At 49.7% G+C, this 18302-nt stretch overlaps 1 protein-coding gene and 1 long non-coding RNA gene across 4 annotated transcripts in view; one reads left to right on the forward strand and one right to left on the reverse strand.

The window, feature by feature from the left end:
* The window catches only part of LOC137504391 (uncharacterized), a 40072-nt gene extending 33339 nt beyond the window's left edge, over positions 1 to 6733 (reverse strand). Inside the window, exon 1 of the long non-coding RNA XR_011019474.1 lies at positions 6685 to 6733. This is a non-coding gene — a long non-coding RNA (uncharacterized lncRNA). The remainder of the gene's footprint in view (positions 1 to 6684) is intronic.
* Positions 6734 to 6867: 134 nt separating this feature from the next.
* SPDYA (speedy/RINGO cell cycle regulator family member A) overlaps positions 6868 to 18302 on the forward strand; it is a 47794-nt gene continuing 36359 nt past the window's right edge. Inside the window, exons 1-2 of one of the 3 annotated variants that reach the window (XR_011019475.1) lie at positions 6868 to 7116; positions 13924 to 14163. Coding sequence is in view for 2 of the 3 variants with exons in the window: in XM_068232757.1 (XP_068088858.1) it covers positions 13935 to 14163 (229 nt within the window). In the remaining variant the exon portion in view is untranslated. The remainder of the gene's footprint in view (positions 7117 to 13923; positions 14164 to 18302) is intronic. The other 2 variants (XM_068232757.1, XM_068232756.1) reach the window with 2 other exon arrangements.

An 18302-nucleotide genomic window follows, 5' to 3' on the forward strand; every position in this document is an offset into this window, starting at 1 on the left:
GGCTACCTGCCGGTCCAGGCGTTGGTGGATGGTGGATCCGGAAGGGCTAAGGCGAGGCGTTGGATTAAAGAATGTCCGCATGTCCGACATCACCATGAGATCGCTGGAGTGTCCTGTCCTTGCCTGCGTGGACATGGGAAAAGGATTACTGGCGTTGGTACCTTTATTGCGTTGTGCTGTGACAACACCCTTAAACGCATTGTAAAGCATAGTTGCCAGCTTGTTCTGCATGTGCTGCATCCTTTCTGCCTTCTGGTGAGTTGGTAACATGTCCGCCACTTTGTGCCTATACCGAGGGTCTAGTAGCGTGGCCACCCAGTACAGCTCATTCCACTTGAGTTTTTTTATACGGTGGTCCCTCAACAGGCTGGACAGCATGAAAGACGACATCTGCACAAAGTTGGATGCAGACGTACTATCCATCTCCTCTTGCTCTTCCTCAGTGATGTCAGGTAAGTTCTCCTCCTCCCCCCAGCCACGAACAATACCACGGGAATGTCGAGCAGCACAAGCCCCCTGCGATACCTGCTGCAGTTGTTCTTCTGCCGCCGCCTCCTCCTCCTAAGGAACACCTTCCTCATCATCCGAGTCTGACTCCCCTTCCCGCAGGTGTTGAGGAAACATCTGATTCTGATGAAAATTGCTCCCACAACTGTTCCTGCCGTAACTGTTCCTGTTCACGCTCCTCCACAGCTTGATCCACCACTCTACGCACGGCACGCTCCAGGAAGTAAGCGTACGAGATTAAGTCGCTGATGGTGCCTTCACTGCGGCTCACCAGGTTGGTCACCTCAAACGGCCGCATGAGCCTGCATGCATTTTGCATCAATGTCCAGTTGTTGGGCCAGAACATCCCCATCTCCCCAGATTGTGTCCTTTTACTGTAATTGTACAGGTACTGGGTGACGGCTTTCTCCTGTTCTAGCAGGTGAGAGAACATGACCAGGGTCGAATTCCAGCGAGCCGGGCTATCACATATCAAGCGTCTCACCGGCAAGTTCTTTCTCCGCTGAATGTCCGCAAAGCGTGCCATGGCCGTGTAAGACCGCCTGAAATGCCCACACAACTTCCTGGCCTGCTTCAGGACATCCTCTAAGCCTGGGTACTTTGACACAAATCTTTGAATTACTAGATTGAGCACATGTGCCATGCAGGGTACATGTGTCAGCTTTCCCAAATTCATTGCGGAAAAAAAATTGCTGCCGTTGTCACACACCACGTTGCCGATCTCCAGCTGGTGCGGGGTCAGCCACTGATCCACCTGTTTGTTAAAAGCAGCCAGGAGAGCTTGTCCAGTGTGACTCTCCGCTTTGAGGCAAGACATGTCTAAGATGGCATGATACCGTCGTACCTGGCATGCAGCATAGGCCCTGGGGAGATGGGGCTGTGTAGCTGGAGAGGAGATCGCAGCACCAGTAGAGTTGAACTGCCACTCAGCCAAGGAGGAGGAAGAGGACGACAGTGAAGAGGATGTAGCAGGAGGAGAGGAGGTGGCAGGAGGCCTGCCTGAAAGCCGTGGTGGTGTCACAAGTTGGTCCGCTGCATAGCCACGTACTCCCTGCTTGCCATCGGTCACCAGGTTCACCCAATGGGCTGTGTAAGTTATGTACCTGCCCTGACCGTGCTTGGCAGACCAGGCATCCGTGGTCAGGTGGACCCTTGACCCAACGTTGTGTGCCAGAGATGACACCACTTGCCTCTCAACTTCACGGTACAGTTTGGGTATCGCCTTTTTAGAGAAATAATTGCGGCCTGGTATCTTCAACTGCGGTGTCCCAATGGCACAAATATACGAAAGGCCTCAGAGTCCACCAGCTGGTATGGTAACAGCTGGCGAGCTACCAGTTCCGCCACACCAGCAGTTAGACGCCGGGCACAGGGGTTACTGGCAGAAATTGGCTTCTTCCGCTCAAAGATTTCCTTCACGGACACCTGGCTGCTGTGGGCAGAGGAGCAGGAACCGCTCAAGGGCAGAGGCGGAGTGGAGGAGGGTGGCTGTGAAGGTGCAAGGGAGAAAGCGGCTGAAGATGCTGCACCTGAAGGAGGAAGAGGAGAAGGAGGGTGGCTTTTCTTTTGTGTGTTGCTTTTGCTCAGGTGCTCTTTTCATTGCAGTTTGTGCCTTTTCTCCATGTGCCTTTGAAAGGCACTTGTCCCTACGTGAGTGTTGGCCTTTCCACGGCTCAATTTTTGGAGGCAGAGAGAACAGATGGCATTGCTCCGATCTGAGGCAGACACATTAAAACATTTCCAAACCACTGAGCCCCCCTGGGGTGATGGCACTATGGTGGCATCAGCAGCTGACGTTGAAGGACATGTTGGCTGGCTGTACATAGGTAGCGATACATGGCGCCGGACACTGCCACCAGCTGTTTCTGACGACGAGCTCCCACTGCTTCTTTCAGGAACTCGTCTCCTCCTACTCCTGTTTCCCCCTCTGAACTGTCCCCTTGGTCATCTTGTCTCTTAGGAACCCATGTGGGATTCGTATCATCATAATCATCCTGCCCAGCTTTGCTTGCCTCAGACACCTCCAAAAATGCACCAACAGCAGGTACTTCATCCTCCTCCTCCTCACACGTTACGTCCATAGTGTCGCAGCCTAACTCAGACATATGAGGTGGAGTAACTTGCTTAGCGCCTTCATCTGGTTGTAACAATGGCAGTGAATCAGTTAATTCCCCACCAATTAACTCCTGCGAAGTGTCAAATGCAGCGGCTGTGGTGCTTGTAATAGCGCTGGTGGCTGCGGAAGATGAGGTGTTCTGTGTTAAATAGTCAACCACGTCCTGACAATCTTGGGAGTTGATGGGACGTGCCTTCTTTTGAGCACTGTACTTTGGGCCAGGGCCGCATGAAATCACATCAACACGACCTCGCACAGACCTGCCGGGTGGCCTTCCTCTGGGTCTGCCTCTACCTCTGCCTGTTTTGTCCGTTGTGTCCATATCAGGGGGGATGAAGTGAAAGGTATGCACTGACTTGACTAATACAATGTGCAGTCACACAGGTGCAGTTAACAGGTATGCACGGAGTGGTATCTCACACGGCGTGCACTCACGTAGGTAGGTGGGTGCACTGAACACAACAGGTAGGTATATGCAGTGATGAGGTGGGTGCACTGAACACAACAGGTAGGTTTATGCAGTGATGGGTATTACAATGTGCACCTGTCACACACAGAGAGGTACCGGACAGGCACAGTGACAATGCATGCGCTCAGCTCATGTAGGTAGGTGAGTGCACTGTGAACAACTGGTAGGTAAATGCAATAATGGGTATTACAATGTGCACCTGTCACACACAGATAGGTAGTGGACAGGCACAGTGACACTGCGTGCGTTCAACTCACATAGGTAGGTGGGTGCACTGTGAACAACAGGTAGGTAGGTATATGCAGTGATGGGTATTACAATGTGCACCTGTCACACACAGACAGGTAGCGGACAGGCACAGTAGCACTGCGTGTGCTCAACTCACATAGGGAGGTGGGTGCACTGTGAACAAGTAGATAGGTATATGCAGTAATGGGTATTACAATGTGCACCTGTCCCACACAAACAGGTAGCGGACAGGCACAGTGACACTGCGTGCGTTCAACTCACATAGGTAGGTGGGTGCACTGTGAACAACAGGTAGGTAGGTAGGTATATTCAGTGATGGGTATTACAATGTGCACCTGTCACACACAGACATGTAGTGGACAGGCACAGTGACACTGCGTGCGCTTAACTCACGTAGGTCGGTGGGTGCACTGTGAACAACAGGTAGGTAGGTATATGCAGTAATGGGTATTACAATGTGCACCTGTCACACACAGACAGGTAGCGGACAGGCACAGTGACACTGCGTACGCTCAACTCACGTAGGTAGGTTGGTACACTGAACAACAGGTAGGTAGGTAGGTATATGCAGTGTTGGGTATTACAATGTGCACCTGTCACACACAGACAGGTAGCGGACCGGCACAGTGACACTGCGTGCGCTCAACTCACATAGGTAGGTGGGTGCACTGTGAACAACAGGTAGGTAGGTATATGCAGTGATGGGTATTACAATGTGAACCTGTCACACACAGACAGGTAGCGGACAGGCATAGTGACACTGCGTGCGCTCAACTCACGTAGGTCGGTGGGTGCACTGTGAACAACAGGTAGGTAGGTATATGCAGTAATGGGTATTACAATGTGCACCTGTCACACACAGACAGGTAGCGGACAGGCACAGTGACACTGCGTGCACTCACGTAGGTAGGTGGGTGCACTGTGAACAGGTAGGTAGGTATATGCAGTAATGGGTATTACAATGTGCACCTGTCCCACACAGACAGGTAGCAGACAGGCACAGTGACACTGCGTGCGCTCACCTCGTGTAGGTAGGTGGGTGCACTGTGAACAACAGGTAGGTAGGTATATGCAGTACTGGGTATTACAATGTGCACCTCTCACATACACAGGTAGTCACTGAACGTGCTGGGCCTGGCAGCGGCACACACACAGTATGAATTACCAAGGCTGTCTATGCAACACAAGTGTCAGTGGGACACACAGGAAAAAAAATAGATCACAAGAACAAGATTAGCTCTCAAAAGAGCTGTTGTGGGGTTCTATTTTAGCAATAAGAATCAGCAAGGAGGAAGCTAAGAAGCCTACAAGAGCCTAACTAATCTTTCCCTAAGAGAGTCTGCAGCAGCTGTCCCTTCTCTATTTACTGCAGGCACACGAGTGAGTAAAATGGCCGGCGATGCCTGCCTTTTATAAGGGGGAGTGGCTCCAGGAGGGAGTGTAGCCTGATTGGCTACAATGTGCCTGCTGACTGTGATGAAGAGGGTCAAAGTTGACCCTAATGGTGCATTATGGGTGCGGACCGAACTTCGGGTAAAGTTTGCGGTTCTCAGCGATCGCGAACCCCCTGTAGTTCGCCGGGAACCGTTCAGGCAATCTCTAGTGTGAACCAGCCTTTATACTTACCTGGGGCTTCTTCGGTCCACCTGTAGTCCATCAGCTTCCTCTGTAACCTACCAGCCCCTCCATTTTGCTGCTGTAAGCCTCGGTGGCATCTGTGATTCAGCTCATTCTGGAGGGGAGCATTGGGTGGCCTGAGATCTCTCTCATGGACATTATTATAGCCAGTGCCCAGGTCAGGCTTAAAGTGTATCTGAGATGAATCCAAAGTAAAAATTCATACATACCTGGGGCTTCCTCCAGCCCCCTTCAGCCTGATCGCTCCCCCTCCGTCCTCCTCCTGAATCTTCTGTTATATGTCCCGGTAGCTTTGGCCAGTTAGCAAAGGCGGTGTGGCTGCACGCGCTCCTCCACATGGGAGTGCATGTTTTCTATAAAGACACAGAGGTAGTTAATCAGCTCTGCTGCAGCACTAATTACTCCACCTGTGCATGTTTGTGGTTTCCTGTAAAACATGTACTGTTGGTGGGACTTGAGGACAGGGTTGGGGATCTTTGCGTATAGAGCCTTCTCATTCCACTCAGAGTCCCCTCATTCCCAGTTCTAGACTTTTTGCTGCCTAAGGCAAACTTTCGACAAACCGCCACTACTAATCCCCCCCCCCCCCCCCCGTATAATAACACCCCCAGAATAGGTGGCCTACCTGCCTAGGGTAGCAGGCTGGGAGGGGGGCAGAAGGCACAGTGGCGGGGAGGGGGTCGGACCCGGGGATGACTCAACTTTTCCGTGATCTAGCGTGCGTTCCACTCTCGTCACTTCCTGCAATATCGTCCACTTACAGTACAGTGGGCGGCATTGCAGGAAGTGACGAGAGTGGAACGCAGAAGAGGTGAGTCATCCCAGCCCACTGCCTGATGTTACTACGCTGCTGCGCTTAATAGCTAGAGGGGTAGTGCAGTTCAGGAGACCCAGGTGTGCCCAATACCCCCTTCCTCCCCGCTACCCCCTCCAGCTTGGCAACCCCCCTTCCCCCCCCCCAGATGTCACCCCGAATTTGCCGCCTGAGGAACCTGCCTCACCCCACCTGCTCATTCCCCCACAGTCTACAACCAATCGGTCAAAGACTGCTCTTTCGCTTGTGGTGGGCTTGGGAAGCAATCTGGCTTCCGAAAATGGGCCGCTCCATACTGCGTTGCGCCCTCTCTCACAGTACAGAGCTGCCCATCTTTGGGAGCCTAAGTGCTCCCGAAGACATCCAAAGCCTTCCACGGCGGAATATCTGAATGCTTGGATCCATCCCTGGACCACGGAGAGCATGAGGAGAACGGGCAGGCTCTGTAGGACCCAGAGCTTTTCCTCTCCTTAGGTATGTTTTTTTTTATTTTTACTACTGATCCTCTTTAAAGGAGTCATCATACATCATTCGGAGAGAGCTGTGGCGAGGGACATCCTGGGAGCTTGAGGAAGCCCCCGGTAAGTACCACTCATTTTACTATACTTTGCCTGATGACTCCTTTAACTCTTCATTCACACTCAGGAACACAAAATGCAATCTAAAAAAAAAAAAAAGATAAAAAAAGAGGTATCAACTACAGATTGGGATGAAATTCAATCCTGGGTTAAAGTTCCTCTTAAAGATCAGGTGACAAGTTGCAATGGATGCACACATGTAGCTGTAGACATGCATAGATCCCTGGTGCTGCGGTGCATCTGCTGCAGCCTCATTCCGCATGGCAATTAAGAAGAAGCACACTCTTTTCTTTCACTTATTGTTCCCACCTACCGCGCACGTCCTTGCGGGCTGCCTGCTCCATCTACTTAGGCGAGGGGCGTGGCCGCTTAATCACCACATCCTCCTCCCAGCTGCCGACCAATCAGCAACCGTGTGGCTGTGAACGCAGCAACGAGTGTGAAGTAAGCAATGTAGAGCGCATCGTCGCCGCCGCTGATTGGTGGGATATTCGGGCGGCAAACTTCACTTGAAGCTCATGGACTTTCGCGCAGGAGATTGGCGGAATGATCTCACGCGCAGCAGCCGGGCGGGGTTTCTGTGAGGAGACTGCGGCGCTGTGCGGCTATTGGCCAGGAGGCTCGTTTAGACCGTCGCTGCGCTGATTGATGTTGCTGTTACCTCGGCTTAGTCCCCCTGTGTGAGCGTCATATTGATTCAGACTAGGCTTCCATTCTTGACAGACAAGGAGGGAAGGTAGTGCAGGTGTGTCCTGTCAGGCATCGCTCTGCGGAGTCAGGGAGAGGCACTGCTGCCAGAACTGAGCTCAGAGGCATTTAAAGAGGGACTCCACTCAAGGCATTGAGAAACTATGATACATCAGGACAGGATGTGTTCTACTTCTAAGTGACATGCTTAGCGTCATATAAGATTTGTTTGGGGATGCATCAAATATGGCTGACTGGTGAAAATATTTGCAACTTTATTAAAATTTTGCAACCGGGTGTAATTTAGTCCTGCCAATAAAGCTTTTTTGGATTGGATCCACGTATCAGAAAGTGCAACCCAACCATTGACTTTAGTGCATTAGCATAAGAAAATACAACCCAACCTAACCCTATTCTCACACAGAACCCTCCTCTGGCGGGCAACAAATAACCCTCCCTGGTGAGAAGTAATAACCCCCCTTTGCAGGCAACAAATCCCCCTCCTGGAGGGAATGTATAATCGAGCCCCCCCCCCCCCAACGGAAAGCAACTAATAACTCCCCCAGAGGGCAACAATCACCGGCAAACCCTTACAGCCAGGATATGAGTGTAAGACGGCGCAAATGCGCAGTTGTGAATACTTACAGCGCACGTGCGCTATACAGCAGGTTGCCAAATTTTTTGGGTGGCAATATTTTTCATCACGCTGACCCCTTAAGCTCATAGTTAGCAGGGGCATGTGTGCCCCTGCTAAAACGCCGCTATCCCGCGGCTAAACGGGGGTCCCTTCACCCCCAAACCCACCCCCGCAAACCTTGGTCGTAAATCTTCTTTTCCTGGAGGAAGGGCTAACGGCTGCAGCCCTGCCTCTAGTCGCGTCTATCAGACGCACATCGCCGCCTCTCCCCCGCCCCTCTCAGTGAAGGAAGACTGAGAGGGACGGGGGAGAGGCGGTTAGCCCTGCCCCATTGCGGAAGCGCTCCCCCACTGTACGGAGGGGATTTGGGGGTGAAGGGCCTCCCGTTAAGCCGCGGGATAGCGGCGTTTTAGCAGGGGCACACATGCCCCTGCTATGTATGAGGTCTGAAGCGAGATTTATTCTCGCTTCAGACTCTCTTTAACCTCCTTGGCGGTATGAAAAATACCGCCAGGAGGGAGCGCAGCAGTTTTTTTTTAAATTTTTTTTTTTTTTATCATGTAGCGAGCCGAGGGCTCGCTACATGATAGCCGCTGCTGAGCGGCATCCCCCCGCCCGCTTCGATCGCCTTCGGCGATCTCCGATCAGGAAATCCCGTTCATAGAACGGGATTACCTGGAGGGCTTCCCCCGTCGCCATGGCGACGGGGCGGGATGACGTCACTGACGTCGGGACGTCATTGGGAGTCCCGGGCCACCCCTCGGCGCTGCCTGGCACTGATTGGCCAGGCAGCGCTGGGGTCTGGAGGGGGGGGGGGGCCCGCGCCGCAGCAGATAGCGGCGATCGGGCAGGGGCCGGCGGCGATCAGAGTGCTGGCGCAGCTAGCAAAGTGCTAGCTGCGTCCAGCAAAGCAAAAATTATGAAAATCGGCCCAGCAGGGCCTGAGCGGCACCCTCCGGCGGCTTACCCCGTGTCACACACGGGGTTACCGCCAAGGAGGTTAAAGGGAACCAGAGACAAAGCACCCTTGTGTATTTTACCATATATATCAGTAAGAACATTAGAGAAAACACCATGCTCTCTGTTTCATCCTCACTGCTAAAAATGTCTGTTATCAGCTGTGATAAGAATCCCAGACTGAGCATTCAGTCTGGCTTTGAAGGGAATAATTATAGCCGAGTCATTATAGCAGAGCCACAAGGGGGCAGGCTTGGGCTTGAAAAGACACCAGAGAAGACAGACTCAGCTACAATCTTTCTGTAGCAAAGCTAGCCTGAGTGCTCAGTCGGGGATTCTTATCAGAGGTGATAACAGTCAGATTAAACAGAGAACAATGAAACAAAGAGCAGATTAGGTGTAACAGCTGGAGGGCCAAGTTTGCCCATACCTGCCTTAAAGGATACCTTAGCGCTTACTTAATTCTGTAAATTGACGCCATGCGTTTGTGCGGGGAGGTGTGCATAGGCTTACTGCACCTCCTATGGCCTGGTGTCTGCCTCTGGTACAATTCCATCAGATGCAATTTTTATGATGGAATAGTACAGAAAACTGACCAGTGTGTGGTGAAAATCGATGTAAAATGATTCTGTGGTTGATTGGATCAGGAAATTTAATCAATTGGAATGCTGGATTTTATGAATGAATTGAGAGAATTAAAATGTCCTAATTAACCTTTTTTATGGGAACAATCATTACCTTCTGATTATTTTCAAACGTAAAAATGACGTTGAAAAGATTGTATCTGATGAAAAAATTGTACCGCCAATGGGCATGGTCTACCAACAGGCGCAGCAAGTCTGGCTCTAAAACTCCTGCGCTGACAGGAAGAGCAGGGATATGGTAAAATAAAAGAAATAGTCTCCAGTGCAGGACTTCGGACGCCATTTTCCCATAGCTCTGCTCTACCTGCTGGAACCCACAGACTCCCACGGGCTGTAGGCATACCTCCCAACTTTTTGAGATGAGAAAGAGGGGCACTTAACCTGCTGGGCGGTCTGGACGAGCTCAGCTCGTCCAGTACCGCCGGAGCCTGCCGCTCAGGCCCTGCTGGGCCGATTTGGCTCAAATAAAAAGCAGCACACGCAGCCGGCACTTTGCCAGCCGCGTGTGCTGCCTGATCGCCGCCGCTCTGCGGCGATCCGCCGCGAGCAGCGGCGAAAGAGGGTCCCCCCAGCCGCCTAAGCCCAGCGTAGCCGGAACAAAAAGTTCCGGCCAGCGCTAAGGGCTGGATCGGAGGCGGCTGACGTCAGGACGTCGGCTGACGTCGATGACGTCACTCCGCTCGTCGCTATGGCGACGATGTAAGCAAAACAAGGAAGGCCGCTCATTGCGGCCTTCCTTGTTTATTCTGGGCGCCGGAGGCGATCGGAAGAACGCCTCCGGAGCGCCCTCTAGTGGGCTTTCATGCAGCCAACTTTCAGTTGGCTGCATGAAATAGTTTTTTTTTTATTAAAAAAAAACCCTCCCGCAGCCTGCCTGGCGATCTTAATAGAACGCCAGGCAGGTTAAGCCACACCCATGATCACGCCCCATCACACCCCTAGTCACGCCTACCATAAAAAGTTCATAAGAAAATATGTTGTTTTATAATTCATACCACACTGGTCCTTTCTATCCTGGTTCATTTTTCTTAATATTAACATTTTAATATAAGTGAATTTTCAATTTAAAGGATGGCAATAAAGTTTAGAGTCAATCAAACACATATTTTAGTAGAGAAATATATATATTTACATATAAAGAGGGACAAAGTCCTGAAAGAGGGACAAATGAGGAAAGAGGGACAGGGCTCCCAAAGAGGGACTGTCCCTCCAAAAGTGGGACAGTTGATAGCTATGCTGTAGGTGACCTGCAGACTGCGACCGGTGAACTGGCACAGCGTCTATTACATGCCGCAAGCCAGGTCATCTCCTGGGGGAACACACTATCTGGCCCTGCATCGGCGGGCCGGATGTGGCATGCGAGCCGTAGTTTCCCCACCCCTGTTCTATGCGCTTGCTAACAGAGCTGGATTTAAGCCAAGGCCACATAGGCCATGGCCTAGGGCACCACAGGATCAAGGGTGGGTGGGCAGCATACTATGCTAGGGAAGCGGAGAAGGGTCACCTGGCTACCTATAGTGGACAGAGGGGGTCGTCAGGCTATATATACAGAAGGTGGGGAGGGTCATCTGGCTTCTTATACTAGAGTAGTAATCTGCAAACTTGGCTCTCCAGCTGTTAAAGGGAAGGTTCAGGGAACTCTTGAAAAAAATAAAAATCCCTATCCACTTACCTGGGGCTTCCTCCAGCCCGTGGCAGGCAGGAGGTGCCCTCGCCGCCGCTCCAGAGGCTTCCGGTCGTCTTCGGTGGCCGACCCGACCTGGCCAGGCCGGCTGCCAGGTCGGGCTCTTCTGCGCTCCATGGCCGGGCTCTTCTGCGTCCCACGCGGGCGCGCTGATGTCATCGGACGTCCTCCGGGCTGTACTGCGCAGGCGCAGAACTACTGCGCCTGCGCAGTACAGCCCGGAGGACGTCCGATGACGTCAGCGCGCCCGCGTGGGACGCAGAAGAGCCCGGCCATGGAGCGCAGAAGAGCCCGACCTGGCAGCCGGCCAGGTCGGGTCGGCCACCGAAGACGACCGGAAGCCTCTGGAGCGGCGGCGAGGGCACCTCCTGCCTGCCACGGGCTGGAGGAAGCCCCAGGTAAGTGGATAGGGATTTTTATTTTTTTCAAGAGTTCCCTGAACCTTCCCTTTAAGGAACTACAAGTCCCACAATGCATTGTGGGAGTCTGACAGCAACAGTCCTGATTCATAAAGGCAAATGCATTGTGGGACTTGTAGTTCCTTAACCTTCTGAGCGGTATGCCCGACACTGTACCAGGCATGCCGCTCGCTAGCCTCAGGAGTCCCCCAGGATTAATCTATTAGTCTACAGCTCCAGTCTTCTCTATGGGGAGGATCGTAACTGCGCATGACATCATGTACGATCCTCCCCATAGAAAAGACCGGAGCTGTGTGGGGAGGCTGCAGTGATCGCTGGAACCAGTCTGGGTAATGTATAAGCAGCTGGATCGGGGGGTGCTGGCCACCTATACTAGCTAGCCTAGTACTAGCTAAACCTTGTGCAAATCTGATTTATGCTAGGGGACTACTGAGGCTAGCAAAACCTCCTGAACGGCGTAACGCTGAGGAGGCTAACAGCTGGAGAGCCAAGTTTGCAGATGACTGTACTAGAGGGAAGGGGTTATCTGGCTACCATTCCTGGGGTTGTGTGGGGGGTGGAAGGGTCATCTGGCTATCTATATTAGAGGGAAGGGTCAACAGGCTACCTACAGGTATACTGACAGTGGCATTGGGCGGTAAAGAGTACAAATCCGTCCCTGCTTGCTAATGTAATGCTAGGTGTGTGATCCCACTTGAGTGATGTGATTTTATAAAAATCACTCATAGCATTACAATATTCAGAGCTTTTCAAATAACTAGCGCTAAAAAGAAGTTCTTGCAGTGTGAACCAGCCCTTAAAGAGACACTGAAGCGAAAATTAAAAGTCAAAATAAACATGTCATACTCACCTCCTGTGTAGTCTACTCATCAATCTCTTTCTCCTCTCCTGCTTCCTGTTTGTCCACTGTGATCAATGTAATTCTCCGTCCTCCATTTTGAAAATGGCCGTTACCCAATAACAGCTTCCTGGTCAGCACACTGGTAAACTGTAATATCACCCACTTGAGCCATAGGGAAACATGGACATTACCTTGCACATTCAGTTGCAACTGACAGCAGCTGATATATAACTGACAGCAACTAGTATATTTCAGTTCTGACAAAATATTGGCCTCAATTCACTAAGATCATGCTAGAGATAATAAGGCAAGAGAAAACTTACCTCCACACAGTGAGAGAGTTATTTTATCTCTTCATTCCTTAAGTTACCTCCTCTGTAGTTAATTTACCTCCTCTGTAGTTATTTTCACACGCAGTTAATAAACAGCCTGTCTTTAACTCTGGAGTTATTTTAAGGATTGAAGAGTTAACTTAAAGACGGAAGAGTTAACTTTAGGTTTGCCTGAGGTAAAATGTTTCCTGAATACGACATGCCTCATCACCATGGTGATAACTATAGAAACGTTATTAAAGACAGGAGATATGCTTAGTGAATTGAGGCCATTGTCAGAACTGGAAGTGATCGCTGTAAGAAGAAAATGGTGAGCTTCTGAGAGGAACTGACAGCCAGGCAAGTGTGTTATATTCATTTGCAGGTACATCATGTGTTTATTTTACATAATTTTACTCAGTTCGGGTTCCCTTTAAACAATACCAGTGGCCTGTCTGTCCTGCTGATTCTTTGCGTCTAATATTTTCAGCCATGTACCCTGAAAAAGCATGCAGATCAGAAGATTGACTGAAGTGACTGCATTGGCTGCATGCTTGTCGTAGGTGGGTGATTCAGACACTACTGATGCATGAAAGATCAGCAGGTAGCCTGCCAAGAAACTGGTATTGTTTAGAAGGAAATAATGGCAGCCTCCTCAACTCTCACTGAAGAAGCCCCAGGTATGGCCAACACATCTATTTTTACTGAATAAACAGAGACAGTGGTGCAGACACTACCTCTGGGGTTCACAAAGTGAGGGGCTCAGAGCAAAACAAGGTTTTGCCACATAATGTTGTGAACGTGTACAGAAATGAAGCAAACGTTCAGTGTCAACAAAAGCAAGGCTAAAGAATCCGGCAGTGTTCATTCATTTATTGGTATGCTGTATAGAAAGCTTGTGGCCATGCTGGAAACCATGCAGGGCACAATACAAGCATGGTATTCAGTTACATTAACAGAGATTCATACATACCCTGTGGTGTAGAGGTGGTGGGTACTTGGTGGGATGTACCTGACGATCATTTTGCGCGGCAGTGCGATTCTTCCGAGGCTAAATCATTACTATGCTTGTATTGCATCCTGCATGGCTTTCAGCTTTCTATGCAGCAAACCAATACATAAATGAACAGTACCAGACTCTTGCCTTGCTCATATATTTTTACTTAGTTCAGGAAGTAAGGGGTAGTTGATAGATGGAGGAGCACTGAAGAAACTGACTAATATACATTTGAAAAGCCCCCCCCCCCCCCCCCCCAAAGAATATTTGTAATCACACCTTACTGAAGTATACCCAGTGGTACAGGCACTCCAATCACATGCACCCCTTGTGTGGCTGCCACCTTTGTAACTGGACTTTTCTTTCTGTCTGAAGCTTGTTTTAGCATGAGACATAACCAAGCCCCCAGTCAGACCAACATGACAGTCACGGTTCATATGAAATCAGGGTCCAGACAGCTACAGGGGAACAAGTCTCTCGTGAAGCGCCAGCTTGATGAAGAAAGCCTAAAAGCAGATGACAGAAATGGATGTGACAGTGGTGCCCCTAAGCGGGTGAAAGGATCATGCCTCATCATACAGCGGCAAGAGATGACTGCCTTCTTCCAGCTGCTTGGTGAGTCCATGTGTTCTTATATGATGGGCAGGGATAGATTTACATCTCAGGAGTCTACAGGCACCTTGCTAACTACCACCTTCTACTTCCATCTCAAAAATATTTCCTGAATGTGCCCCTTCTGTGCACAAGAGGCAATTAAACGCTTGTGCATGCCCAAACCATTTCCCATCTTGACTACTGTAACACCTTACTCTGCAGCCTACAATCTCTCCAGTCCCTACTGATATCTGCTGTCCATGTCAGGAGAGGTGCTCCTCCCACTCCTCTGATGCTGCCCCTCTCTGCCAATATCTTCTTTGGCTACCAACTACCCCAAAAAATCCAGTTCGAACTCCTCACCCTATCATACAAAGCTCTCCATAAGCTGTCCTCTACAAACATTTACTGACTAATCTTCAGATTCCATCCCTCCCTGAGCCTTCACTCCTCCTATGCAACCCTCCTGTCCTCCAGTCTGGTCACCTCTTTCAACTCTCGTATCCAGGACTTCTCAAGTGCGTCACCTCACTTTTGGAACTCTCTCCCACAGCCTGTTCTTCGGGTCACGTGTCCTGCACCATTTCTAGAGTGTTTGAGCTTCAATGCAAGGAATAGGGAAATCGCTAAGCGCTGTAAAAAGTGCTTTGGGAAGCGATTTATTTTGTGAGCGCTTTTGCTCACAATATATATTAGATACATTTAGTTCCAGGTCAAAGAGTTCACTTCCTGATTGTCTTCAGGAAGAAAAACTCAAATCCCCAGACAACAGCGTTTAACAAAGCGCAAATTGCTCTCAAAACCGCTGAGCGCTTGCGATTGTGCTGGCTTTTTCTAATGTGAACAAGACCTAAGAGGTTGAGGCTGGCTGCCTCATCTGCTAACCTCTTCATTTTCTAACCTAGGCCCTTATTCAATTCATTTTTGACACTTTTTTTCATCTTCTATTTGAACTAACTTTTCAGTACCCTGCAATTGAAAAAGTACCAAAAAGTGAGTGAAAATGTACTGTCTGAGTATTTTGAGTACTTCCCCGCTTGCTGGTGGCTTAAAGGAACCATCAGCCAAAAAAAAAAAAAACGCTTTACTCACCTGGGACTTTCTCCAGCCCCTTGCAGCCGACTGTCCCACGCTGACTGCTCCGCTCTCCGCCGCAGTCCCAGGCTCCCCGCATGGTGCAGAGGCCGACCTCGAGGTCGTCCTTACTGCGCCTGTGTGAAGCGCCGCTGTCAATCATGGCCACGTTGTCTGCGGCTTACTGTGCATGCGCAGAACTACTGCGGCTGCACACTACGCTGTGGGCAACGTGTGCTTGATTGACAGCGCGCTTCACTCAGGCGCAGTAAGGACGACCTCGAGGTCATTCTCTGCACCGTGTGGAGAGCCCGGGACGGCGGCGGAGAGCGGGAGCGGTCAGTGTGGGACAGTCAGCTGCAAGGGGCTGGAGAAAGCCCCAGGTGAGTAAAGCGTTTTTTTTTTTTAGTTTTGGCTGATGATTACTTTAAACTCATTGTGCTAAAGTCCCTAACACTGCTACAGCCTACTCAGTGCGCCCTAGTGGCTGCAGCTCAAGCGCTTTGAGTCCGCCAGGAAAAAAATGCAATATTAATGTTATTTGTCTTGTCTAAAATGCATTTTTGATAAGGGGCTCGATTCACTAAAGCGTGATAGGCTTTGCACGTGCAAACTCAAGTGTTAAAGTGACTCTGTAACAAAAATTACGTTTTTTCTACCATTCTACAAGTTCCTAAACCTATTCTAATGTGTTCTGGCTTACTGCAGCTCTTTCTACTATAACCATCTCTGTAATAAATCAATGTATCTTTCCCCTGTCAGACTTGTCCGCCTGTGTCTGGAAGGCTGCCAAGTTCTTCAGTGTTGAACTGTTCCTCTATGCACACTCCAGTGTGTGTTTTATTTACATAAGCCAGCAGCTTCTCTGCTATCTTATCAGTGATAGAAGAGAGCTGGATAAAAATCCTCCTCTGGAGGCTGTGAAAGGAGCTGGTCTGTCACATACTGAGGAATTAAGGACATAGGCAGAGCTGTCTGCAGGAAGCCTGTAATGTTCAGTGCATGAGAGAAGCTGGGGACAGAAGGTAAACACACACAAGTGATCTCTTGAGATTCAGAAGTAAAGGTGGCCATACACTGGCCCGATTCCCGGCCGTTTCGACAGCAGATTCGATCCTGGGATCGAATCTGCTGCCAATCGTTCGCGGTAAACGCCGCCGACGATCCGATTTCCTCCCGAAATCGGATCGGTCCGTCGATCGCGCCGTGCGGGAAATTACCCTCGATCGCCCGCGGGTAAAGTGCGCGTCGCTAGCGGCGGCCGATCCGATGAAAAATACATTACCTGATGCGGGCTCCCGGGCGTCTTCTCCGCATCTTCTCAGCGCTGCACCCGCTCCATCCCGGCGCTTCCTGGGTCACTGCAGTGACCAGGAAGTTCTAATAGAGGGCGCTCTATTTGAACTTCCTGGTCACGGAGTGACACGGGAAGCGCCGAGATGGAGCAAGAACAGAGCGGTGCAGCGTGGAGAAGATGCCCGGGAGCCAGCGTCAGGTAATGTATGCGCGGGGGGAGGACAGGCGGCAGGAGCAGCTGAACAGATTGTGATCGGTTTCAGGCTGAAATCGATTCACAATCTGTTTGCAGTAAAGGCAGCCATACGATCCCTATCTGATCAGATTCGATCAGATAGGGATCTGTCAGCTGGTCGATCTGATGGCACATCGACCAGTGTATGGCTGCCTTAAGGCTGTATACAGCCTGCTTGTGTATGGATGTATTTTCTATGTGTGGACATACTGTACATCAACCTACTTCCTGTTTTGGTGGCCATTTTGTTTGTTTATAAACAAACTTTTTAAAACTGTTTTTGACTACTTTTAATGCGGCGGGGAGCGGTGAAATTGTGACAGAGGGTAATAGGAGATGTCCCCTAACACACTGGTATGTTTACTTTTGTGCGATTTTAACAATACAGATTCTCTTTAAGGCTTTGCACGTGCAAACTTGGGTGCTAAGTAGTTTCCACGTGCAACCTTGGGTGCTAAGTAGTTTCCATGTGCAAACTTGGGTGCTAAGTAGTTTGCATGTGCAAAGTGGCTTTTCACTGCCGTGCTAACACTTAGCAGCCTTTAGTGAATCGAGCCCAAGGTGTGGAAATATCACCTAGGAGAAATGTAGAAAAAGTAGATTTGAATAAGGGCACTAGGGTTTCCAACAGCACTACACTCTTGATTGTAAGTTCATGAAGACAGACTCCTCCCTCTAGTGTTTCCTGCTTCTGTTGTACTTTATCAAATTAACAAGTACTACTATTCCTAATGTTTTTAACCACATACTGTATGTACTACAGTATGTATGTACTTGTGTGATGTTCTCATTGTGCTCTGCATTGAACTACTTGTGTATTAATGCTTCCCGCTATTGTCTGTCTTGTACTCTGCACAGCAGTATGGAAGATGTTGGTCCTGCACTGTATAAATATGGTGAAATAATAATAATAAATACCCATAAATATTACATGCCTCAAGCTATACCAGTGTGTCTCGGCTTTAGCAAAGTATACACTCCTTCATAAAAAGCCAGAGTTTACTCAGAACCCCCCGATGTGCCTTTTTCATTATCCCAAATTCCACAGACACATTTATTAGTCATAGACCATAATCTTATGTGAATGCTTTCCACGCATTCTTTTATGCTTTTAAACAAAATAAAGTTACCTCCTCAGATTTTATTCATGGCTAAAAGATTATAACCGCCCTTTCTTGAAAAAGTCAGTAGATTAATGCAACTCGCATATTAAAACGACAACAACAACAAGACATTAAAGCGCTTTTCTGCCGTAGGACCAAAAGCGCATGAGCAAGTCTCAGATCAGTACATAGTGATGTGTTACAAGGGATAATGTGTTGTGATGATAAATGCCAGACTAAACAAATGGCTTTTCAATTTTTATTTAAATGCCTCCAGGGTTGAAGCTGTCTTGATTGGGTGTGGCATGGCATTTCAAAGGGCACGGGCAGCATGACAGAAGGCTCTGGCACCAAAGGTTTTCAAATTGGGGGTGTTCAAGTTATTAGATCCTATATACGAAAGATTTCAGTGCTGGCAACTTTCCCATATTCCCAAGACAACTTGTTACTGC

This window comes from Hyperolius riggenbachi, chromosome 4 (genome assembly GCF_040937935.1).
Source record: "Hyperolius riggenbachi isolate aHypRig1 chromosome 4, aHypRig1.pri, whole genome shotgun sequence".
Classification (NCBI taxonomy): domain Eukaryota; kingdom Metazoa; phylum Chordata; class Amphibia; order Anura; family Hyperoliidae; genus Hyperolius; species Hyperolius riggenbachi.